The following is a 24024-nucleotide window of genomic DNA, read 5'->3' as shown; positions in this document are numbered from 1 at the left end:
TCTAGTGAAGGCCGATGCGGGAATCCATCACTCGTCGTCGTGAGCCCGTGCATAGTCCCTTTCCAGAAGAAAATAAAAAGAACCAAGAAAACCGGTTTGCGAAAAGGGTATTACGAGAGAGAAAAATGTCGATGGCGCCCAAAGGCGTCCATGAAAATTATTAGTCGTCATCAACTCCAATATGGCGGCACTAAGCCTCCAAACACTACCAGCGCACCAGAGTACACCAGGACGTACGCCACGGCTCGCTTTGTATCGATCTCGCTGGCAGCAGCAGCGAGAGCAAACACCGCGATCATGACACTCGTCGTCACCATGCGGCTGACGAAAGTCGGAACGAGCATCATGACCAGGAACGGCAGAAGGAGCGCGATGGCTGCGGAAACGACCGAAAGCCAGCGGCGCAGGTGGCGGCGCCATGGAGCCGTCGTCACTGGTGCGTAGGGCAGGCGGGCCAGAAGCAGGGCGTCTTTGGCCTTCTCGGGCTCCTCCTCTATCGGCGAGGAGGGGTTTGTGCTGTTGGGGGTACGGCGGGCGATGAGGCCGCCTTCCTCGAGGAGTTGGGCTTCCAGGACGTCAGTTGTGGAGATCAAGAAGGGGTTGGTTGTTGATGATGTGCCGCGAGCGGGAGCTGTCGAGTTGATGTAGTCCATGTCTCGGGTTATTTGGCCTTTGGGTGGAATGTTAGTCGAAGGATCTCAAGAGTGGCAAGTAGGGACAGATGCGCTTACAGTATTCCTTCATTGTCTCGCCAACACCAATTTCCATCCACGCTCCCTTTTGCCCAAGTGCGTTGACCTGAGCCACGAGCTTCTGCTGCAGCACGTGCTGCTGCATACGCATGAGAGTCGTGAGGTCGAGCACGCCGTGCTTGACATCTTCAAAGTTCCACGGCCAGCGTGTGCTTTCATCAACTTCGTAGAGCAGATCGTGCTTTCCTGCGTCGAAAACTCTTTGGGCAAAGTTGGGCTCCGTGGATATCCTGTCGAACGGACCGCGTTGTCGGCCTGGCGTGATGGTTGTGGAAGTGTAGCTGGGAGCTCTAGACTCTGCACGGCGGGTGGCGTTGGAACGACGCTTGTCGCTGGGCATTCCCCGATCATTGGTGCGGAAGGTCATGTTTGACATGCGACCCGAGGCATATCTCTCGGGGTTCTTTGAGGGAACCGAGGCTTCGGTGGCGTGGGGCGGGTTGGAAGGCAGGGGCTTCATGCTCATGGGGCTGCCGGGCACTGGAGGGAGAGGAGGCGTAGCTGGAGACCTTGACCTGGGCGATACAGGCGAGTCTCTGATTCTCTGATCCTCCGGCCTATCGACCAAAGGCGGGGACACACTGCTCTGTCTGCCGTTGACGACGGTCATGGAGCTGTCTGACTCTCGGAGTTTCGAAGGAGTGAATTGGCGGGTGGGAAAGGGAGCGGTAGCGACTGGAGGCAGCGATGGCGACTTGAAACGAGTGGCAGAGTGTCCCTCAGGACTGGTGTCTGGTTTGTCGAAAGCCATGGAGGAGAGAATGTGACCGAAGTGCGTGCCGTGTCCGTGCAAGAGTTGGTGCGAAGAGTGGAGGCAGCTTCATTTCGCGGAGGGAGTCGCCGTACTTTTACTGACTGTTTGTGTCTTGCATGTTTGGACCTGGGTGTTGTGGTAGAGGCGACGGTAGATTGAGTGACTCGGATTGTGAGACATGCCAGAAACAGAAACGGTCAATTTACAAGCATTTCAGGATCGTAGGATCTCACCTACCAGCAGTATTGCCTTGAATCGGAGGTTCCTAGACTCAAGTTGCATTCATCGTTCAAATAATCTGTTTCGATTCTTCATGAAGGTCGTCGCGGCGTTCGGACGGCAGCTTCAAAGCCACTTCCTTCACTGATCAGTGCTGATGAACGATGAACGTTGTGAAGCCGTTAGCCCATCACCTAAGCAATCCGTCACACCGAACAACGAGATACCCCGGACTCTACCATGCTGCTGATGCCTTGACGACAAGCCGCGTCTGCGGCATGCAAGTGTCAAATGCAATTCATACGCGTGGCAGAGATGCTCGTGGCTTCAGTCGTCGTCGCGTCGAGACGTGTGACCGCGGCACTCGTCTTGTGACCACGACTTGAGCTGCACAACGCAACAACGTTCACTTGCTTGTCATCACAAGCATTACCGTGCAATCAAATGCAGACGTGGAGATCGCGCAACGGCAGGTCGTGATAGATGGAGATCGGATAGAGGCGAGTTTGACGTTGGGAGTTGTTAATTATACACTTCCCGTGTCTCCGTTGTGTCTCGGATGCACCCGAAGCCTCGCAGATTGCCACGAGTCAACTATATTAGATGAGATCGCACGCGAGTACGGTAGTGGTGACGCTGTTAACCATAATGATCACCAATCGACCTCCGGGGCCTCAGAAGGCATTAGTGACTAGGACTCACCGGAGGGCTTTGATAGCCAATATGGCTACGGCGATCACCCATCGAGTCCTTTGGGCCGCTTAATGCCGTACTAAATCGATTACTGAGGTAACTCATTTACGCCTGCTGCAAATGGCATGGGGAAATGGCTTGGGGGGAGCTCACGCTGAGAAAGAATGGAACCCCACATCACGAAATAGAAGACAAGGTACTTCCAAAGCTCATAGACACAAAGGGAAACAAGAGTAGTATCGAACAAATTCATACATTATTTTCCATCACCCTCTCTCTCCATCTCCATCTGAGCCAAGAGCTCCCAAGCCACACGAAACTAACAGGAAAAAGAGAAAGCCAGACAAGGCCGTGTTGAGAGAGGTCTCAGTCAGCTCTATGTCCCCCCAAATTCCTCCCTTCACCATCAAAAGCGATCTCTTCCTCCTTCCTTCTTCCAATAAAAGCGCTCGCGGCTTACCGCAGCGCAACGTCGACGAACCGAAAAGAGAAAGCAGAAAGCAAAAAAAGGGCAAGGCGAGAGCCGTGGCTCCGCGAGAACGAGAACTTTCGGGATCTAATAATAGACGCGCCGGGAACGCCTCGCCAAACAGAAAAGAAGAGCAAGCCCAGGTATTTGCAAAACGGTAAAAGGAAAAGGGGTGGCTTGTTGCCACGTGTGTGTGGTTTTGACAAAAAGGAGAGAAACAAGCGGCAAAAGTAGCAAGGTAAATATCAACAAATTGTGACAAGGCAGCGCGGAAGGGCCCGCGGGTGAGAGCCACTTCCGGAGCAAAGGGCAAAGGAAAAAATACACAAGTTGTGTCGTCGTAGTCGTAAAGGCGGCGTTAATGCGAACGGAGGCTGGGGTATTGAGGCGAGCAAAGAAACGTCATCTTTCCCCCAACGCTTACAGGCGCGGCGGGGAGCCCTTCTTCTCCTCGAGGCCTCCAAGCAGCTCGCTGGGAGGGATGCGGCTGAGGTTGCCGGCGCCGCGGTCACGGACCATCGGCACGTATCCCTCGCGCTTGCGTCTGTAACGCTCGAGCAGGATGCCGACGACGACGAGAATGAAGATGAGGGCGAGCGCGATGGCGAGTCCGATCAAGACGACGAGGCCGAGCGCGAGATGCTTGCCTGTGTTGCCGTGCAGGAGATTCTGGGGGTTCGAGACGAACATTTGCGCCATGGTGCCGGGGGAGCCGTCGGCTTTGGTGGCGAGGACGAAGGGAACGATGGTTGTGCCGTTGAAGAGTGCGACGCTGGCGTTGCCTGCAGAGGCGGTGTTGATGTTGCCGCTCAGCATGAGTACTTGGTCGTTGGGCATCAGGTCGGTACCGTCGTGGTTGTCTGTCACGGAAAGCACTTGCAGGGCACGAATCGAGGTACCTTCGCCGAGGTCGGGAACGGCGGTCCAGCTGCCATCTTCATATTTGGAGAGAAAGCCGGTGCCGTCCTCAGGGTTCCTACCGGCAGCCCACCAGGTGTTGTAGGAGTTGTCTGCAGCGCCAAGAGCCATGACCGGTCCTGGAAGAGCAGACGCTCCTTCGAAGGTTTCGAATGATTCCTCCTTGGCATTGTAGGTGGCAATGGTTGTGGTGTTTCCTCCGACAGTGAGGTTTCCAGCAATGATGAGGTCATTGTTGGAAATCCAAGTCATCGTACTGATGGTGCCGTCAAGGCCAGGACCAGGTGAGTTCCATTGACGAGCTTCGGTGTCGTAGTAGCACATGGTCCGACAGGTAAGAGCACCGGCCCTCTCAAAGTCTCCGCCAACAAAGACGATGGACGACTCAGGTTGAGTGGCAACGGCATTGACGACCACAGTCTCACCTCCGAGCGCGGGCGGCTGATTCGGGGCAAAGTCGCCAGTAGTCAGATCGACCACAACCAAACCGTTCACCTCGGCGTCGTCCCTAGATCCAGTGACAGCACCACCCGCGAACAGGAGTGTGTCGATCGTATCCATAGCGACGAAGATCGAGCTCGAGTCCAGCCCACCGAGGCCAGTGACCGTCTGTTCGTCCTCAGTGTTGTTGACGAAGATCAAGTTCTCAACAGTCGATCCGTTCGAAGCCTCTGCAGAGAAACTTCCGCCGAGTATAGTAATGTTCAGACCGTTATCGCCGTAGAAAAGACCACCATAGACGCCAGTAGCGTTGGAGCCGCTAGAGGTATCGAGCGCCCTTTTCTGCATCTCCGATGACGAAGACGAAGAGGGCTGGATCTGAATACCCATGCTCTGCAATGACGGCTGACCTGATCCCTCAAGTTCGCAGGCGCCGCTGAGACCGGGCCTTTGGGCCATGAGAGAGCCACCATAGAGAGGACCAAAGCCATCAACGTACGTGTGCGAGGCCAGCATGCCCTCGACGGTAATAGCTGCGTCAGGGATGTTGTTCAGCCAGTTGCCACGGCTTACGACCCAAACAGCGAAGCCCGCGGTCTCAAAGCTCTCGTTGTCGCCAAAGGCATTGACAGAGTGGAAGGCGCCAGTCACGGCAAGGCAAGTCTCGTTGACATCACTGGTGACGTTCAGAGCGATGGGGACAATGTTGGAGACAGGGCCGTTGACACCAGCGCCAAGGGCAGCCCAAGTGTCCTCAGAGGCATCGAAGACGGCAATGCTGTTCAGGCCCTCGACAGTCTCACGCTCGGTGTTGCTGAAGTTGCCACCCATGTACAGAATAGACCCGTTCTGGAACATGCATTGGACTTCCGCGTTCAAGCCACCGTCAGGAAGCGCGGTCGCATTCTCGCCGACCCTCATGACGTTCGAAATGCCACTGCCAGTGAAGTTTCCAGCCACAATCAAGTCGTCATCAACCGCAGCGACAGCGTGCACGAGCGCATGGCCTTGAAGCTCCTTGCCAGCAGCGTTGATCGGAGATTTTGTGAAATCAGTGCTGACCTCCGTTTGGCTAGGATCAAATTCGAAAAGACCGTTCAGGCCGCTGGTAGAGTTGATGAGCTCGAAGCGGACTCGTTGGGCCACAACAGTAAGAGGTGTTGACTGGTTTGCGACTGGAGAAAGAGTGACCGAAGGCCGGAAATTCTCGACGTCAGCGTCAATGTATCCGTAATAGATCTGATCGAATTTGTCGTAGTTGTTGGTCTGGAAGAAAGTTGTGCTGACAGGCGCATCCCCGGATGTCATTGAGCCGGTTAGGTTGACTTGGCCGCGGGTCGGGCAAGAGCCATCTTGCAAGCAGCCAGGAGTGTACACTGTAACAGAGTAGTTGCCAGACTGGCGAAGATTAGGGGTAAAGGTAACAGAAGTCTCCTCGCCAAGCTGAGAAGGGTTGAGAAGGAAGGCGCTGAGGTAGTCAGAGCTGCTCTGGGAGCCCTTCTCCATTCTGTCCCACGTGCCGTCGTTGGGGCTGACGGAGGAGCTAGACACCTGCTCAACGCCGCTGCAACGGGGCTCGTTGAAGTCGTTGATGGCAAATGAGAAGATCTGGTCTTGGTACAACTCAATGCCAGCTAGGCCACCACCGCTGCCGTACCAATCCACGATCCTTATCCGGAAAGAATCCATACCGACAGGCGGCTCGAAGTGAAAGTCCTGGCCAGTGGCGTTGTGTGCAAGGGGGCAGTGGGAAGAGCATGACTGGTTGTTGCCATCGGCATCGTAGTATTGCATCTCGAGAATGCCGCCGCTGTTCATGTTCTCAAAGTAAAATGTCTTGGTACCACGGCCCTCTTCCTCGGTGTTGTACAAGACAAGTTTAGTCGGGTTGAAGCCGAAGCCATAGTTGCCTTGCCAGAAACCGGGAATGCCGTCCCTGAGAAGCCATGCGTTGCCACTGCCGTCTTGAGATCCGGAACCACAGACAATGTTCGTTGGGTCGTTGAAGCCATCCCTGTCGGTCGTGCCTTCTCCAGTAATTTCCCCAGAAGAGAGGTTGATGACTTGGACGTCGGGCTCATTCGGGGACGTGGCGTTACCAAGACCGCTAAAAGAGCCACCAAACACAATGGCTCCGGCTGAGTTCTTGGTGATGGAGGATACAGGTCCGTTAAATCCTTCAAAAGCCAAGTCCGTCCATCCGGTTTTCCAGGCCAAAGCATTAGTCGAATTGCTACCCATGAAAGATCCTCCTACATACACGGTCCCAGCTTCGTCGTCGCAGTAGAGTGCTTTGACTTGCCCATTGAGCCCGGGCAAGGCTGTCACTTCCTGTGTATCCGGGTTCCACAACGCAATCCCTGACGCTTGCACACCTCCCAAACTTGTGAAGTTGCCGCCAACTACAATTCCCTGCATCTTTCCATCCTGCATGAAAGGGCACATTGTTTGGATGTACGCGTCGGTCATGTCCAGTGTTTGAAACGCGCCATTGGGATATTGCGTCAGCAGTCCTTGACTGCCATTGGACTTGTGTGTGTTCTCGCTCTGGCCTACATATTCGTATATTGATATACTGTCGTAGTCGCCGGCCAATGCGACACGCCCGAGTTGTGAAAGGTCGAGGTTGGGTGAAGGAGCGGTGGTGTAAGGTAATGCGCCCGCAGGGTTTGCAAGCAGCACTTGTGATGTGAAGATAAAGGCTGCCAGCTCAGGCCCGAGGGCTATGAGCTGAGAGAGTATGCTGCGCATTGCATGCGACAGCTGTATCGCGCGGTTCGTGTTCCCAGAGTGGTGAGTATTAATGGTCCTAGAGGTCCTAATGGTCGGGGGAGAACATATGGCGTGAATGATGTGGCGCGAAGGAATGAAGGGAAGGATGCCGAAGGTGTGTCGCCAGTCACTGGTCGCGGGGTGCCAGCAGAGACAGAAGAGTATTCGTGATGTTTCGCGTGGTCGGAGCCGGAATCGGTTTGACGCAGCAGGCGGAGGTCTCGATTCGTCGTGGAGGTGCTGGGAAGGTCCGAATCGGTAAGGCCCGCTGTTGTGATGCGGTCGGTGGCGCCAGCCGGTCGACGTCAGACAGTACAAAAGAGTGACTGGAGTGAGATGGGTGTGTTGATGGAGTGTCGCGCGCGCGTGGCTCGCTGTGCTGCCGCGATGCCTTCGCTCAGTGTCGACGACGGGCGCCGGTTGCTGCGTGGTGAGGAGGAATGCCGTCGTCGAGGAGAGCCCCAGGCACCCGGGCGTCCGTGTGAGGCAATCTTAAATGAGGCCTGGCTAGAGGCCAATCAGCACGCTCGCTCGCGTGCGCGGACCACCGACCGTTGGGCTCGCCCAATCTCTACGCGAACGCCCTCGCAGCCGGGTGCCGATGCGAATGATGCTGCTGGCGAGCACGATGGAGCAGCTGATGATGGCAGGTCTGCTGGAAGATTACAGCTGACAGCGCTCTCTCTATCGGTGCAAGAGGTCTTTGCAAACACTTCAATCGGGAGGCCACGGTAGGCAAAGGTGGACCTAATATTGACCTCTGCATGTACACGACAGGGGTATGCCCAGGGGCGCACACGGTCTTCACTAGACCAACCTCACAAAAACACTTTAGTACTGTTGCTGTCATTTGTCGCCATGGCCCTGAATGAAAGATAACCTCACGCCTACGATTTTTCTGCCCTTTCAAGGCCGGGCACACGCAAACTCTGCCCTGCCACACGTCACGGTCTGGAACAATGTCACCTCGACAACGCTCTGTCTGACACAACTGCGAGCAGCTTCACACACCAAACCCTGCACCCCTGTCTTCACACGCGCGTAGAGTTGTGCAAGCGTGGCTTGGGAGCTCTGTGCACCACCACGGCGATCGACGGTGCAACGCGCGCGCACAGAGGGGGCTGCTCGTTGCACAATTAACTGTGTACCGCGTCTACTTATATTATGTTGTGCTTCGAACTTTGGTACGCGGTTAGGTTCCCATTGTCTGCGCAAAAAAGATGGCTGGTTGCAAAGGGCGTGCAAGGTGAGTATTACTGGGCTGCTTGGATTGAATACTGTGTTCCACCACGCCTGGGTCGGCAGTGATGCCATGCTCTACGAACTGGCCACATGAAGATCCAACTCTCGGCCAAAGAGCATCAGCGTCGTCACGCCGCGGCCGACCACCCAATTACATCCGGGCGTCCTTTGCCTGCTTGATGACTTCCCTAGTCAGGATCTCGCCTTCCTTCTTCTCCTCGCTCAGCCGCCCGATCTTGATCAATCGCTCGATCATCTCTTCGTCCCCGAAGTGACTATTGTGCTCGAACTCCGGCTCCTCCCCGTACGCGACTCTCGCCGCATCCACGAGAATCCGCGCCGTCATGCCAAATACCCTGTATCTAGGCTGCGCCAGAGCATCCCCCGACACGCGGTAGAACGAGCGAGGCAGCGGCGGCTGCATGCCCGACTTCTTCGTCGGCGCGGGCTTCTTGCTCGCGCCCGACTGCGCAGTGCTCGCGGGATTCGCGCTGCTCGGCCGCGGATCCGTGTACGAATCCGGGCGCTTCGCGAGGAAGGACGTCGAGGAGGTCACCGGCACGCTGAAATTGTGCATCCGCCACGCGCTCTCGTGCCAGCTGTGCCACGATCCCTTGTACCACTCGCCCTCGACCTCGCGCTGCGCGGGGTCCTCGTCCTTCTCGCGAAGGAAGTTGTGGAAGGGCGCTGTGAAGACGGCCGCGACTTCCTTCGCGTCCAGCTTTGGGAGCAGATCGCGTGCGGCGTCCGGATTGGGGTTGCGGGCTGATGGTAGGGGTGCTTTTAGGTAGGCTACGCAGGGCCGGACGCCTAGCTCAGTCATGGCTAGATTGGTAGGTAGCTCGGCCAGGTGCTCCACCGTGTAGCCAGGCGGGAGTTTATCTTCAGTGAGAGGGAGGCCGATTTCTTCAAACGCCTCTCGCCGTGCAGTCTGCCATGGTGATTCTTGCAGTGTATCTGCTTTGCCACCTGGCAGGGCTGCTTGACCAGCATCTGATCGACCGTGTTAGAGCTCATGTTGTAGGGTCGTGGTTTCAAGCGAGGAGAAAACACACAATTCTTCAGTCCTGCACTTCGAATCGTAAGAACAACTCTCAGATCCCCTCCACGATCCGCGAACAGCAATATGAGCACCGCCGCGCGCCGCTTGAGTGGGCATTTGAAGTAGTTCGTAGGCGGTGGCGCGAAAGCGCGGAGGTTTGTTAACGCGCGCTGTAGTTTTGTCAGTCCGATGTGACAAATTTTCAGTATCGGTTCGAGATTATACACTTACCTTAGACGCCGGCGAAAGTGCCGCCATCGTGTTGCCATGTTGATGGAGGGTTCAGCATTCTGAATGCTCGAGTGGACCCGGTCTCATGACGCTAAGCCGAGGTAGTTCGTGGAGTTGTAGGGTTAGGGTTGGGGTAGTGATCAATTGCTTTCTGTGATACAAACAACGCCATGCTCTCCAGTAATTTTGCTTCAAGCAACTATCAAACAGTCCCATCTGTATTTGGGAAGTAAGAAAAATTGAGGGGTTAGAGCTTCTGCTATAGAACGATGTATGTGGTCTACTGGGCTTTTTCTTCCTATCGTGATGGAGCTGATCGGCTGAGAACAATCCATCAAGCCCCCAAAACGTGCAGACTACTGCTCGACACATGGTAAGAATATTTACTCTCTACGTCGGTTGATCGCGAGAACCGAGTACACCATATATACCGTAAATCTTACGATGGTCTCCAGATGTTCATTGCACGACAAGGTGTTTATCTTTGTGACTATCAGATGCGGCGCAAAGATCGTCGGCTGATGAGCAAAGGCCATGACAAGACCCGGTCGAACAGTCACAGAGCATTTGGACTAACGAGTACGACATTAACAAAGATATGCTTGGAGACACTCAAATTCCTGGCGGGTCTCGATGGTCCCCTGCTCGACGTGCCTTCATCTCGCATGAAAAACAGGGCAACCCTGTCAGCAGCAACGACAGCAAGGACTTGTAGGGAAGCAGAACATCGACATGCATATACGATGCAGAGCCTTAAAGAGTTCACCTCCACCGCAGCAGGGCTTCATGTGTTTGTAGGATTGCCTTGAGAAGTTCTGATTCGTGTAGACAAAACGTAAGGACAGGCAGATAACATCGCCGTCAACCAAAGAGAGCGGAAGCTCTCACCTAGCGGCTTATCGATACCGCCGATCTGATAATTTTCACCTCGCCTGACTGAGGGACTTGGCACAGCGAAGTCGGCTTTACCTACTCGGCTTTGTGGAACGAGATCTCTGTATAACAGTCACAATCGGGGAACCGCACTGGAAAGCTCTGGAGGAGAAGACAGACTCGTACAAGAAGGCTGCCGCATGGGTATAGGCCCACGACACTACAATGCAGTCTCTCACTCGTCCGGCCTGCCGCCAATTGGCGCGTCAGCTCCGCTATTCGCAGAAGCAACTGGGTGCCGCCGCAGTCACCACCCAGCAAACGCCTTCGCAGGCTGCAGTCTCGCGCTCTAACAGGAGGCGCCAGTATGCCACCGCGCACAAGTCGCGCTACGACGACGGCTCTGCGCGCTCTGCGGTTATCAATGTCCTCAACAACATCGCCTCGAAGCGCGAGGTCCAGCAGTACCTGGCCCAATTCACTTCGGTCGAATCGCAGCAGTTTGCCGTGATCAAGGTCGGCGGTGCCATCCTGACCGACTACCTGGACGAGTTCTGCGCCTCCCTGCGCAACCTCAACCAGATGGGTCTGTTCCCGGTCATTATCCACGGCGCTGGGCCGCAGCTCAACAAGATGCTCGAAGAGGCCGGCATTGAGCCGCAGTACAACGAGGGCATTCGCATTACGGACGGAAAAACTCTTGGTATTGCTCGCAAACTGTTTCTGCAGGAGAACTTGAAGCTCGTGGAGGCATTGGAGTCCTGGGGCGTGCGTGCCAGGCCTATCACCAGCGGCGTTCTCCGGGCCGAATACAAGGACAAGGACACGTACAAGTTTGTGGGTGAGGTCAACGACGTGCAGACACAGTCTGTCAAGGCTGCCATTGCGGACGGATACATTCCCGTTCTTACCTGCATGGCTGAGAGCAACGAGGGCCAGGTGCTCAACGTCAACGCCGACAAGGCCGCTGCTGAGCTTGCCCGCGCGCTTGTTCCTCTGAAGATTGTCTACCTGTCTGAGAAGGGCGGTATCCACGACAAGCAGACTGGCCAGCTCATCCAAGCTATCAACCTGGACGAGGAGTACGATGTGTACATGAAGAAGCCTTGGGTCATTCACGGCACTCGCAGCAAGATTCGGGACATCAAGACCCTTCTGGACGACCTGCCGAGAAGCTCTAGTGTGGCTATCATCCACCCGGAGAGCCTTGAGAGGGAGCTCTTCACCCACTCTGGCGCTGGCACCCTTATCAGGCGCGGCACCAAGCTCCAGCAGTCCAGCTCTCTCGCTGACATCGACTCGGCTCAGCTGAAGAAGACTCTTGTTCGCGAGCGCGAGGGCCTGGACTCCATGGCTGTCGTGGAGCGTTACCTCGACTCTCTCAAGAGCCGCAACTTCCGTGCTTACTACGACGACAACATGGAGGCTCTGGCTATCGTGCTGCCTCCGGTTGACGGCGGTTCTTCTCTGGCCCATCTCTCGACTTTGACCATGACTCGCTCGGCATGGCTCTCCAACATTGCCGACAATGTTTTCCAGAACCTCAAGCGTGACTTCCCCAAGCTTGCGTGGACCGTCAAGCAGGACGACGAGAACCTGACCTGGTTCTCCGAGAAGGCTGATGGCAGCATCGCTCGTCAGGGTGAGGTCCTCTTCTGGTACGGCATTGACTCGCCCGATGAGGTTAGAGAGCTCATGTCCGAGTTCGTCCAGCACGGTCGCCAGATGTTCGGTGATGTCAACCTTGAGTCTCAGCTCCACCGCGCTGCCTCGGCTGCTGAGCGCATCCGGGCTGGTGCTGCTCGCCTCGCAGGCATGAGGCAACAAACCAGCAGCTACCACACCAGTGCTCGCAGGCCCCAGGCTGAGATGCAGCGTGTCTTCAACGCTGGCCAGCGCAGGACCTACGCTACTACCAACCCGAACCCGCCACTCGGCATCAAGAACAGGGACAAGGACTACCCGTCCAAGGTCGCCCTCATCGGTGCCCGTGGCTACACTGGACAAGCCCTCATTGACCTGCTTAACCGTCACCCGAACATGGACCTTTGCCACGTCAGCTCTCGTGAGCTTGCCGGCAAGGAACTCAAGGGCTATGAGAAGAAAAAGATTATCTACGAGAACCTTAGTCCCGATGAGGTCCGTAAGATGGCCGAGAAGAAGGAGATCGACTGCTGGGTGATGGCTCTTCCCAACGGTGTCTGCAAGCCCTACGTCGACGCCATTGAGGAGGCTGGCAACAAGGAGGCTGTCATTGTCGACCTTAGCGCGGACTACCGTTTCGACTCTAGCTGGACTTACGGTCTGCCTGAGCTCATCCCTCGCAACCAGATCGCATCCTCCACCCGCATCTCCAACCCGGGCTGCTACGCGACCGCAGCTCAGCTCGGCATTGCGCCCCTTGTCGAGCACCTCGCCCCGGCGCCGGCCCACCCCACAGTCTTCGGTGTCTCCGGCTACTCCGGCGCCGGCACCAAGCCCAGCCCGAAGAACGACGTCAACAACCTCACCAACAACTTGATTCCCTACAGTCTGACTGACCACATCCACGAGCGCGAGATTTCCTCCCAGCTCTCCACACCCGTCGCTTTCATTCCCCACGTCGCCGTCTGGTTCGCCGGCATCCACCACACCATCTCCATTCCCCTCGCGAACCAAATGGCCTCCCGCGACATCAGGCAAATCTACCAGGACCGCTACGACCGCGAGAAGCTCGTCAAGGTCTCCGGCGAGAGCCCGCTGGTCAAGAACATCAGCGGCCAGCACGGCGTCGAGATCGGCGGCTTCGCCGTTCACAGTTCCGGCAAGCGCGTCGTCATCAACGTCACCATCGACAACTTGCTCAAGGGCGCCGCCACCCAGTGCCTGCAGAACATGAACCTGGCGCTCGGCTACGGCGAGTACGAGGGTATCCCTCTGTAGAGTATTTGTAGGAGGAGGGATATTACGGGGTTGATTTCTTTTCCATAGATGTTGTACATCGCTGTTCCATTTTTTCAAACAAGCTCAGACCCATGCTGTCACGCGAGAGAAACCTCTGTTGACCTCAAAAAATTGCATGTAATCTTGCAGACACCGACTGCTGACACATCCTGATTCCAATTGGGCCAAGGAAATGAAGCGGTCAGTATGCTTTCTGAGAGGACGATATACTGCTAATGCGAAATATCAGACGCATCCACATTAGAAATCTTCTCATGTCACTGAGGAGTTGTGGGTTGGAGGCGCATTGCTTTCGTCGTGCCGCGTGCCGTTCAGCATTTGATTTACTACACAGCCCAGCCGCCAGCGCACGTCACATGCTCTTACGTACGGACTCACTTGCTCGCACCCATCTCCGTCCACCTCTTCCGCAAGCTGTGCGCCGCTGCCTTCGGCTTGCGGTCCCTCGTGAAGACACCCTTCTTGTTGCCGTCCACCCGACGAACTCCCACGCTGGTCTGGAAATCAGCGAAGTTCCAGACATGCTCGCCCGCCATCGCCGGTGTGCGATCGAAGACCCGATGATACATGTCGAGCATATCCACCTGGAACTCCTCACTCCACGGCAGGCCGAAGACCGAGTGCAGGCCTGCGACGGTGTCTGCACCGTACTCGGTCATGATAATCGGCCGGTTGAACTTCTGCTCCCAGCCCTGCAATTCTGCTTCGAGAGCTGCTTCTGCTTCCTCGAGATCGCCGGTCTGCGAGTACCAGCCGAAGTAGCGGTTGATGCAGGTGATATCGAAGAGGTCGGAGATCAGGTCTTTCTCGTAATCCGCCGCGCCGACGTTCACAAACGCAACGGGTCGGCTGGGGTCGAGTTCCCGGGTCAACTTGGCGAGCGGCTCGAAGTACTCACGGGAGCCTTCCTCGTTTGAAGCCGGCTCGTTGGCGATCGACCAGAAGACAACGCTGGCATGGTTCTTGTCGCGGTGGACCAGCTCGCGGATGGCTTGCGCGTGGACCTCTCGCGTTTCGTTGTTGATCCTCTCCGGGCTGAAAGTCGAAGGCGCTTCGCCGACTGTCCCGCTCGTCAAGCCAATGTTCAGACCGACGGCTGCTGTCTCGTCGATGACAACGATGCCGTTTCGGTCGGCGAAGTCCATGACTTCTTCGGCGTACGGGTAGTGAGATGTGCGGAACGAGTTCGCGCCCATCCATTGACGGAGTTGGAAGTCGTGCACCATGTAGGCTTGATCGTGCCCTTTGCCTCGCACAGTCGTATCCTCGTGCGCGCCGAAACCCGTGAAGTAGAAGGGGTTTCCGTTGATGAGAAATTGCGTCCCTCTGATCTCGACGGTGCGAACGCCCGTGGCGATGCTGTAGGTGTCTAGGGTCTCGCCAGACTCCACTATGCTGACCTCGAATTGATATAGATAGGCAGCTCCTGGCTGCCACAGGTTCACCGAGTCGATGGAGACGGTGCCTTGGGCCCCGGTCGCATTCGCGACGATGGTGCCGTCTTCATCAACCACAGAAATACTGATTTCGCCAGTGGTGTTGTTAGACACCTTCACATCGTAGTTGATGAGACCGGCCGTGTTCTGAACATCCGTCACGATGGTAACGTCCTGAATGTGCTGGCGAGGTACCGAGTACAGCCAGACAGAACGAGCAAGACCGGCATAGTTATAGAAGTCGTGAAAGTACGTTTGCGTCTTCTTGCCAGTGGCTTCCCCTACTGTAATTTGGCCGGGAGGAATCGTCTGGAAGGTGAGCTCGTTGTCCACGGCGATGGTCAAACGAAACTTCTCCCCAGCCTTGACGAGGTCGGTTATGTCGGCTTCGAAAGGCGTGTAACCGCCTACATGTTCAACGAGTAGGCGATCGTTCACGTAGATTCGACCTTTATGCGTGGCGGCTTCGGCTCGAACCAGATATCTCTCTTGAGACCAGCCTTTGGGAACAATAACATCTCTCTGGTAAAGGACCCAGCCTACGTGGTCGTGAATCTTGCGATCTACGAAGATATCGTTGTAGGAAGCAGGAACGGGGCATTCGAGACCTTTTGGCAATGGATCTGTCCATGTCGATGTGTTGTTGCCGTCAGGAGCCAGCGCAAAGTTCCACAAGCCATCGAGGCTAACTAGTTCGCGGGTCGAAGTGCGTTGTGGCTTGAGATTGATCAACGATCGATTGTCCCGATGAGATCCATCAAGGGGGTGTGAGTTGTTCGTCTGATCACCAAGCGAGGGAGCAATCAATGACAGGAGCGATATAGCTGCTTGGAACTTCATGATGAATGGAGAGGAGGTTTTAATATCATTTAGACTATCAAGCCATTGCTCATCCCGGCCATAGGTCTTTCGTCTATATATGGCACAACACAATATACATCGTCGGCGACTGAGATCTGTTGTCCCCGCACCGGCGATTGAACAAAGTCTTGGAGCTGCGCTAGTTGAAATTGTAGATCAGGACTTTTTTATGAACACGGAAACTTGGACAGGCTGGCGGAATATGTGGGGGCATGCATGATTTTGAGAACGGGAGCCAACCATGTGAGTGTGGCTTGTTCTTGATTGGCTGAGATCAGTCAGTGAGAGCTATTATGGCTAGTGTCCATATCGAGTCTGCAAGTGCCAGATAATGAATTGGCGATGGGGTCTCAAAATATTGCAAAACGTCAACTCCGATACCTCGGGTTCAGAATTGAGGAGCTGAGGCTCATCATTGCATGCCCCGCACCGGTGATTGACGTGAAGTCTTGGGGGTCGGGGATCTCTCAGCGTTCCTAGACACCATATGAAGATCCCCGAGTTCCCACGAATGGCAATCGAGGTTGGCTCGATCAGACTCGGTGTGAAGTTGTCCGATTCAAATTCGATTGAGGACAAAAGGCGCGATACGGACCTCACTCGACCGAGGCACAGATGCGTAAGGCTGTCACAAGACCTTCGATGAAGTCGACGCGTGCCATTTGTGTTATCAAAGCCGCTCACCGCGAGCTTTGCACCAGCACTTGCACTTGCGTGTGGAAATACAAACATGAGATCTTGTTGCGACTGGGTATTAACACGTGACTACGATGTTGCATTACTCGCGTGATCCCCCGAAAGACGGTCGGAGATCCGCCTTCATCTGCTTCCAGAGCACAAGGCACAGCACAATTGACTCGCACCCTGAACCTCGCTGTGACACTACTGTACAATCCCATGCTACGCGTGTGTGTCTGCGGCTAACAGAGTCAAGCTTAATCAATCCCGCCCAAAAGGCTCCGCGCCGTGGTCAAGCTTTTATGCTTAGCCTCACAGATAGTACATGACTCCGCCATGTGCTCCGCCATGTGCTTGACAATGAACCTTGGATATCCCTGAATGAGGGCTGGCGGGAAGCGTTTGATTTGTCTGACTCTTGAACATGAAGACGCCGCGCGATGCTCCTTTGTGCCGTTGTTTCCGCCGAGTTTGAGAGACGACCGGAGAGCTGAGTCGGGACGTTTGTCGAGACCACCAAGCTGAGTTCGCTCCGACGACATCCGTTGCCCTAGTCTGGAGGGTCTGGTTATACGACAATGTTCAATCTGCGACTATAGCGGCATTCTGAAACAGCTGAGTCGGACACAGCAAACCGCAAGTGGACTGAAGCCCGCTCGGCGAACGGCAAAAAAGAGCATGGCTTTGCAGCTTGCCCTCGCCGACCGACGATCGCAATCCTCACCACTCTAGGTGCACCAAATATCCCAGCAATCGGATTTTAAGCCTTTCTGCAGTTAGCACTTCTACTCTCATCCTCGTGGATCTTCGGAGTTTTTCAAGAAGAGCCGCATATTGACGGCGTCGGCCCGTGGCACTCGCCAACCTCGTCGCGCTCCGCTTCTTTCAATTAAGCATGGATCTGAACCTTCTGGCATGTTTCTAACCCTATGGTGTTACATGGAACCGCCTAAATGAGCCCTATGTGTGCCGACGCAGCTCTTTCACAGGGCTGCGTCGCGTACGCGAGAGTCCCCGAGAGAACATGTACAAAACGCAGACGCTCCTGCTGTCAGCGATCTTTTCAGAATAAGCCAATTCACTTTCTTTCAGCCATCTCGTTCATTCACTCTCTTCATATCTCCAAAAATGCCTTCCATTGCTGCGCTGGGCGCAGCCCTTGTCGCCGCCACCTCAGTTGTCTCTGCTCAGTCCGTTTCTGGCAAGCCTGAAGGCTATGGATCCAAGGCCACTGGCGGCGCCGCTGGCAAGACCGTGACGCCGACCTCAACCGAGGAGCTCGAGAACTACCTGACTTCTTCCGATCCTTTGACCGTTGTCCTGTCGCAGACCTTCGACTTCAGGAAGACCGAGGGCACTGCCTCTGAGACTGGCTGTGCTCCTTACGGCACCGACTCCGGCTGCCAAATCGCCATCAACAAGGACGACTGGTGCAGCAACTACCAGGCCGATGCCCCCTCTGCCGACGTCAACTATGACAAGGCCGCCTTGAACCCGATCCAGGTCAAGAGTGACAAGACCATCATCGGTGACGGCCAGAACGGCGTCCTCCTTGGCAAGGGTCTCCGCCTCGCTGGCGGCGTTGACAATGTCATCATCCAAAACATTGCCATCTCTGAGCTCAACCCCCAGTACGTCTGGGGCGGTGATGCTATCACTCTTGATGGTAGCTCCAACGTCTGGGTTGACCATGTCACGGTATACAGACCGCGGCCTTAAAGACCTGAGCAGCAAAGCTGACCATTTCAAGACTTCTCTCGTCGGCCGCCAGCACATCGTTACTGGCAACGCCGGAAACGATGGTGTGACCATCTCCAACCACTTCGGTATGATGGATCTTCACGCCTCAGCGCCATAACACTGGCTAACAACTCAACAGTCAACGGTACCACCAGCTGGTCTGCTAACTGCAACTCTTACCACTACTGGGGTGTCTACCTCACTGGTGAGAAGGACACCATCACCTTCAAGAACAACTACATCTATCACACCGGTACAGTACCCTGAATCCCCATCCCACCCCATTACGCTAATATCCCCCACAGGCGGCCGTTCCCCCAAGCTCGGCGGCGGCGCTACCGTCCACATGCCCAACAACTACTGGGACGACATCGAGGGCCACGCCTTCGAGGGCGAGGACGCCTATGCGCTGATCGAGGGCTCCGTCTTCGAGAACGTCAAGACCCCCGTCACTGACAACACCGCCGCGCTCTACGCCCCGACCTCTGACGACTCCGCCTGCCAGTCCGCCCTCGGCCGCGCCTGCAAGGGCAACACCTTCTCCAGCTCCGGCAAGCTCGACGGCACTGACAGCTCTGTTCTCAGCCAGATCGGCGAGAACGCTGTTGAGGCCGACGATGCTAGCAACATCTCTGGCATCCCTGGCACTGCTGGCAACACCCTTTAAGCGAGTTCTTTGTTTGAGGCGTTGAGTCCGTGGTGGGTTCTGAGCTGGCTGTTGGTCCGAGATGATCAGACCAGTGGTGTGCGGAACAATCAAAAGGAGGCATACTTTACATTCGATTCATACGCTTATTTTATATAAACATCGCACGTTGTGCGAACTTTCGACCTTGAGCTTTGCTGCTCTGGATCGCTGGCGTGAACCATTGTGAATACAGAACCCCAGTTCCTTTGCCATTATGATCGGTTTTCTGTAAAAGAGCATCGCAATCATTGCCAACGAATTTTACATGTTATGTCTATCGTCACACTAGAAGCTACCCTCCGTGTTGCCCTCTCCCATGCTCTTGCTGCCCGAGCTACCAGCCTGGATCGCGCCAATGATGCCATCCATGTAGCCCGCGCCGCTCCACTTCTGATGCGTAAGAACATCGCAGCCCAGCTCCTTCTCCCTCCTCTGCACAAGATCAACGTAAGCCTTCATGCCATCAGTCTTGTACGCCTTAGCCAGCTCGTTGGTGATAGTAGCCGTGCTGTGCAGGCCCGCCAGGCTGATGAGCTGCAGCACGAAGCCGTGAGTCGCCAGGTCCCAGATGAAGTTCTTCAGGTCGGTGTCCGTGAAGCCGTGGCCGGACCAATTGAAGGACGGCGACAGGTTGTACACCAGCTTCTTGCCAGGGCACGCGGCGCGGATCTCGCCCGCGAAGCCCGCCGCCTTCTTGACGGACGGGTCCGCCGTCTCGAGCCAGAGCAGGTCGGCGAAGGGCGCGAACTCGATCGCACGCTTCGTCGCGGCCGGCAGGCCCGCGCGGTAGTGGTAGAAGCCCTCGCGCGTCCGCGGGATGTCCCAGCTGAAGGTGACGGGGCTGCCGGCGATTTCGGCCGCGAGTTTGCGGCGGCGGTGGAGGGGGGTGTTGCGGTTCTTTTGCATTTCGGAGAGGTATGCGCCGGCGTCCTTGCCGGCGGCCTTGATGTGAGCTTCTGCGGCTTCGTCGAAGGTGACGAGCTTGTGCTTCTTCACCCATTCGGCCTCGAAGGCGTCCACTTCGGCGCCCGACGCGCCTTGCATTTCCATGGTCTGCAGAGTCTCTGCAAGCGGCTCCGCTTCTTCTGTGATACCCAGGATGTACTCGTGGTCGCGAGCGTCAATTGCCGAGGAGAGCAGCTTGCCACTTTCCGAGTCAGTGCGGGCAATCACGAGGTTCTCGCAGCCCATAAGATCCCACTGGAAGCGCGTGGCGTTCAGGCGGTTGATGTGCTCGCCAACAGGGACCAGGACCTTGCCGGCCAAATGGCCGCACTTCTTACCACCGTGAAGCTGGTCTTCGAAATGAACACCTGCGGCACCGTTCTCCGCGAAAAGCTTTGCCAGCTTCATCACGGCGCTCAATCCACCGTGACCCGTATCACCATCCGCTACAATCGGTCGCAAGTAGTCGACGTACGGAGTCTGCTTCTTTTGGTCCGCGCTCATTGCTCTTCTCTGGTCAAAGTGTCGCCTGTCGTGCAGCTGCTGTGCTTTGAACAATCTTTGAACCTGGTTCGGCACAGTGTTGTATGGGTAGTCTCCAAAGTCGGGCGAGACCTCGTTAGTCGAAGTGAGGACTGAAGAGCAAGCCCAGCCAGATACGTAGAGAATTTCTTGGTGTGCTGCTTGTTGGGTCATCTGAACGGGATCAATGGCTCCCACTGCGATCGAGCATGTAAGCAAATGTGCCGTGTTCGTACCCAACCCGCAGACCTACTTGTGTGTACGGGCTTTCCTTCCTTCGCCCTTTTCTCAAGCAGATTGAACAGTTTCCTGGCCATCAGGCTGGAGGGGTACACCTGCTGCAGTGTGCCGCGTTTGCTCACCACCGTCTCCGCGCTGTACGGACGCTTGATGCCCTCATATCTTGGACTTGCCCACCAATCCTTGACTTGCTTGACTTGTTCATTGAAAATATCGTCTTCTGCAGCGGCTTTCTCTTCGGTCGAAAGAAGGTGGAAAGAGTCGGTGGGTTGCGTAGCCGGGAGAGGCGGTTCTACGGGCGTGAGGGAGCCCGACATATGAGCTGCACCGTATGACAGAGGTCGAATCGCGGATTGGATCGCTCTTGGCTTGTATAGCGAGCGACGCTGTTGGCGCAATGCCCGTGAGGCGGATCGAAACATGGTGTCGCAAAGAAGGGCTGTGGTGGGTATGTCGAGTTACCTTCCCATGCCACAGCAACAACGGACAATTGTGTATGCTGACAGCGTCCTAGCCGAGTATGAGTGAGTTCGGTCTAAGGGAAGAGGCTTATAATTTATTCGGCGCTGGCATCTGGGTCGCTCACACCCGTCTATGTCCGCGCATGTCCAAGCGTCGTCGCCGTCGTTGCGAGAGCGGAGAACCCCAACTTTTGTCTCCAGCTCCAGCGGCCACCCGCGTCATTCCTAAGCCGAGCTCTGGAGCTACCGAGGCAATCGATGTCTCGGTCCAAGCAATCCACCTGGGTGGGCGGAATCATGCACAAGCAGTTGCTGAGCTCAACTTTTGTTCCCCCTGCACGTCCTAGCGACCCACGTATCGGCCATTGACCGCTTGTGTCTTCTCGTCCACTCGAAACTTCATAAGTTCGTCGCGTCTCTCTGCTTGTTCCCGTATCGACACTTTACAGACGAAGAAGCACCGCCTTGACAATGTCGCTGTCGGCGAGAACCGCAACGAGGGCTGTGAGAGCTTCCAAGGTAAGGGCGATTCATGATTGGTATCGAAGTGTTCTACTAACAGACTTGCAGCTCCGCAATGCCACGCCCATCTTCAATGCCTCTCGCAGCTATGCCACCGCCGAGCCTGATCTCAAGGAGACCCTCAAGTCGGTGATTCCGGAGAAGCGTGAGCTGCTCAAGAAGGTCAAGGCACAGTCCTCCAAATCAATTGGCGAGGTTAAGATCGAGAACACCCTCGGAGGCATGCGTGGCCTGAAAGCCATGGTCTGGGAGGGCTCGGTGCTGGACGCCGACGAGGGCATCCGCTTCCACGGCCGCACAATCAAGGACTGCCAGAAGGAGCTCCCCAAGGGCACTTCTGGTACCGAGATGCTGCCGGAATCTATGTTCTGGCTTCTGCTCACCGGCCAAGTCCCCAGCACCAACCAAGTTCGCGCACTCAGCAAGCAGTGGGCAGAGCAGGGCCAGATTCCTGCCTATGTTGAGAAGATGCTCGACAACTTCCCCAAGGATCTTCACCCCATGACACAGTTCGCTTGCGCAGTCAGTGCCTTGAACCACGAGTCGGTGTTCGCGAAAAAGTACGAGCAGGGACTGAACAAGGCCGATTACTGGGAGCCGACTTTCGACGATTGTATGAGCCTTCTCGCAAAGCTCCCCACCATTGCTGCCAAGATCTACCAGAACGCTTACCGCGGAGGCGGAGCACTGCCAGCTGAGATCGACGTCAACCAGGACTGGTCGTACAACTTCGCCGCGATGCTCGGCAAGGGTGGCAAGGAGAACGAGGGCTTCCAGGACCTGCTGCGCCTCTACCTCGCCCTCCACGGCGACCACGAGGGCGGCAACGTGAGTGCGCACGCTACGCACTTGGTCGGCTCTGCCCTCAGCGATCCCTTCCTGTCCTACTCCGCTGGCCTTCAGGGTCTCGCTGGCCCTCTGCACGGCCTCGCCGCGCAAGAGGTGCTCCGCTGGATCCTGCAGATGCAGGAGCACGTCGGCACCAAATTCTCCGAGCAAGACGTCAAGGACTACCTGTGGTCGACGCTCAAATCCGGCCGCGTCATCCCCGGCTATGGCCACGCCGTGCTGCGCAAGCCCGACCCTCGCTTCGAGGCCCTCATGGACTTCGCGACTGCGCGCCCCGAGATCGCCGCCGATCCGGTCTTCCAGCTCGTCAAGAAGAACAGCGAGATCGCGCCCGGCGTCCTGACCGAGCACGGCAAGACCAAGAACCCCTACCCCAACGTGGACTCTAGCTCTGGCGTACTGTTCCACCACTACGGTTTCAAGGAGACGCTCTACTACACTGCAACTTTCGGTGTGAGCAGAGGTCTCGGCCCGCTTGCTCAGCTGGTCTGGGATCGCGCGCTGGGTCTGCCGATCGAGAGGCCTAAGTCGATCAACTTGCAGGGTCTGCTCGATGCTGCGCAGAAGTGATGGTAGCCGGCTTAGCCCAGACTGGGAATCCTGTGTGATTAGATGCAGTAATGATGTAAATGCAAAGAATCTTTACGTTCCAAAACCTCGCGTTTCCTCTCGGCCTACCTGGTCATCACGTGCAACGTGCCAGAATCGAGCAGTCTTGATCACACGTGGAATGGACTGAAGTAATGTCTGGTCTGTCAAATCATTTTCATTTAGTTTTCGTAAGCCTGCTTTTCTGCAGGTCCTCGGCCAACCGACGCCTCGCTTGAACGCGCTCAGTATACGGCCTGAGGAGACATGTGTCAGCAGCGAGGTCTTTCCCGTTCATCAGTGTGGTGGTCTGGCCGCACAAATTACCAATACCCATTCCCACCACTGAACGCCAGATTCCTTCGGCAATTCATCGTGCCGCACCTGTGCCACGTGGCTTGCAAGATTTGCTCTTGCGTGGTATCATTGTTCGCTCATCCCCGGTTTTGCTTTCCCTTTTCACCTGCTGCCTGATTTGGCTACTGTTTTCTGATGACCAGCAATCTCCACCTACGACAACAGAACCAGCACCACGCTGTCGCCGCGCAGGAACAGCTTGCTGATGAAGCGGTCGCGGTTGATGGGCTTGCCTTTCTTGCCATCCGCGTTCCTCGGCGTCTCGCTCCACATCTCCTTCACGTTCTCCAGCACCATGTTGCAGTGGCGGTCGAACGCCTTGACGCGCGCGAGTAGTTTGCGGTTGTTGCGGGTCGAAATGAGCACCTGGGCGTGCTGGCGCACGGCGGTCTGGAGGAGGGAGAGAGGGCCAGAGGTGAACTCGTGGGTTTCGAGGAGATCTAGTTCGTATTCGCTGTAGTGAGGGATGATGTGAGCGGTCGTTCGGGGTCATGTGAGAGAGTCGAGACTACGTACTTGAGCTCAGCGCGAGGCTTGCCGCGAAGCTCCCTGTGAAACGGTCAGTCATGTAACACGGGCGCAATGAATACCATGTGATCGCGCTTACTGAATCTTTGCATCGTTGGAAGACATTGTCAGTTGTTTCGCGTGGCAAGATGGGCGCGCGGGCTGGTAATTATTGATTGGGTGCTGACTGCTGTGCTCAAGCGCCTGGGTGAGGTTGAAGTTCTTGCGGGCAGCCAGACGCGCTAGCGGCGGCTCGGGACTGCGGTCGAATGACGATGGCG

The 24024-nt window shown here is 56.0% G+C and overlaps 9 protein-coding genes across 9 annotated transcripts; 3 read left to right on the top strand and 6 right to left on the bottom strand.

Annotated features, from left to right (window-relative positions):
* Positions 1 to 170: 170 nt before the first annotated feature.
* On the bottom strand, positions 171 to 1796 carry WHR41_01013 (uncharacterized protein; the record flags this gene model as incomplete). The annotated part of the gene is made up of 2 exons (XM_069369619.1): positions 732 to 1796; positions 171 to 670 (listed from the first exon to the last, which is right to left on the bottom strand). Exons 1-2 carry the CDS (start codon positions 1501 to 1503, stop codon positions 171 to 173), a joined length of 1272 nt encoding a protein of 423 aa, XP_069233186.1. The 5' UTR covers positions 1504 to 1796.
* Positions 1797 to 3307: 1511 nt separating this feature from the next.
* On the bottom strand, positions 3308 to 6997 carry WHR41_01012 (uncharacterized protein; the record flags this gene model as incomplete). Its single annotated transcript, XM_069369618.1, has 1 exon — positions 3308 to 6997. The coding sequence occupies one exon, from the start codon at positions 6995 to 6997 to the stop codon at positions 3308 to 3310; it is 3690 nt and encodes a 1229-aa protein (XP_069233185.1).
* A 1268-nt stretch (positions 6998 to 8265) lies between these two features.
* On the bottom strand, positions 8266 to 9580 carry WHR41_01011 (uncharacterized protein). The gene is made up of 3 exons (XM_069369617.1): positions 9534 to 9580; positions 9316 to 9472; positions 8266 to 9253 (listed from the first exon to the last, which is right to left on the bottom strand). The coding sequence occupies exons 1-3, from the start codon at positions 9558 to 9560 to the stop codon at positions 8412 to 8414; spliced, it is 1026 nt and encodes a 341-aa protein (XP_069233188.1). The 5' UTR covers positions 9561 to 9580; the 3' UTR covers positions 8266 to 8411.
* Positions 9581 to 10631: 1051 nt separating this feature from the next.
* WHR41_01010 (uncharacterized protein) lies at positions 10632 to 13328 on the top strand (the record flags this gene model as incomplete). Its single annotated transcript, XM_069369616.1, has 1 exon — positions 10632 to 13328. The coding sequence occupies one exon, from the start codon at positions 10632 to 10634 to the stop codon at positions 13326 to 13328; it is 2697 nt and encodes an 898-aa protein (XP_069233187.1).
* Positions 13329 to 13723: 395 nt separating this feature from the next.
* WHR41_01009 (uncharacterized protein) lies at positions 13724 to 15625 on the bottom strand (the record flags this gene model as incomplete). The annotated part of the gene is made up of 1 exon (XM_069369615.1): positions 13724 to 15625. The coding sequence occupies one exon, from the start codon at positions 15623 to 15625 to the stop codon at positions 13724 to 13726; it is 1902 nt and encodes a 633-aa protein (XP_069233403.1).
* A 1715-nt stretch (positions 15626 to 17340) lies between these two features.
* On the top strand, positions 17341 to 18964 carry WHR41_01008 (uncharacterized protein). The gene is made up of 4 exons (XM_069369614.1): positions 17341 to 18022; positions 18075 to 18150; positions 18204 to 18317; positions 18370 to 18964. Exons 1-4 carry the CDS (start codon positions 17453 to 17455, stop codon positions 18729 to 18731), a joined length of 1122 nt encoding a protein of 373 aa, XP_069233404.1. The 5' UTR covers positions 17341 to 17452; the 3' UTR covers positions 18732 to 18964.
* A 10-nt stretch (positions 18965 to 18974) lies between these two features.
* mclA (Methylisocitrate lyase, mitochondrial) lies at positions 18975 to 21096 on the bottom strand. Its single transcript, XM_069369613.1, has 2 exons — positions 20473 to 21096; positions 18975 to 20416 (listed from the first exon to the last, which is right to left on the bottom strand). Exons 1-2 carry the CDS (start codon positions 20879 to 20881, stop codon positions 19038 to 19040), a joined length of 1788 nt encoding a protein of 595 aa, XP_069233150.1. The 5' UTR covers positions 20882 to 21096; the 3' UTR covers positions 18975 to 19037.
* A 90-nt stretch (positions 21097 to 21186) lies between these two features.
* On the top strand, positions 21187 to 22861 carry mcsA (2-methylcitrate synthase, mitochondrial; the record flags this gene model as incomplete). Its single annotated transcript, XM_069369612.1, has 2 exons — positions 21187 to 21439; positions 21491 to 22861. Exons 1-2 carry the CDS (start codon positions 21392 to 21394, stop codon positions 22859 to 22861), a joined length of 1419 nt encoding a protein of 472 aa, XP_069233151.1. The 5' UTR covers positions 21187 to 21391.
* Positions 22862 to 23035: 174 nt separating this feature from the next.
* On the bottom strand, positions 23036 to 23928 carry WHR41_01005 (uncharacterized protein). The gene is made up of 4 exons (XM_069369611.1): positions 23844 to 23928; positions 23753 to 23785; positions 23200 to 23690; positions 23036 to 23136 (listed from the first exon to the last, which is right to left on the bottom strand). The coding sequence occupies exons 1-3, from the start codon at positions 23867 to 23869 to the stop codon at positions 23390 to 23392; spliced, it is 360 nt and encodes a 119-aa protein (XP_069233148.1). The 5' UTR covers positions 23870 to 23928; the 3' UTR covers positions 23036 to 23136; positions 23200 to 23389.
* Between the last annotated feature and the right edge of the window lie 96 nt (positions 23929 to 24024).

Source organism: Cladosporium halotolerans, assembly GCF_011745625.1.
Source record: "Cladosporium halotolerans strain TM138-S3 chromosome Unknown Sca3, whole genome shotgun sequence".
Classification (NCBI taxonomy): Eukaryota; Fungi; Ascomycota; class Dothideomycetes; order Cladosporiales; family Cladosporiaceae; genus Cladosporium; species Cladosporium halotolerans.
Note: the sequence above shows the minus strand (reverse complement) of the source record. Positions and strands in the feature narration are given on the sequence as shown.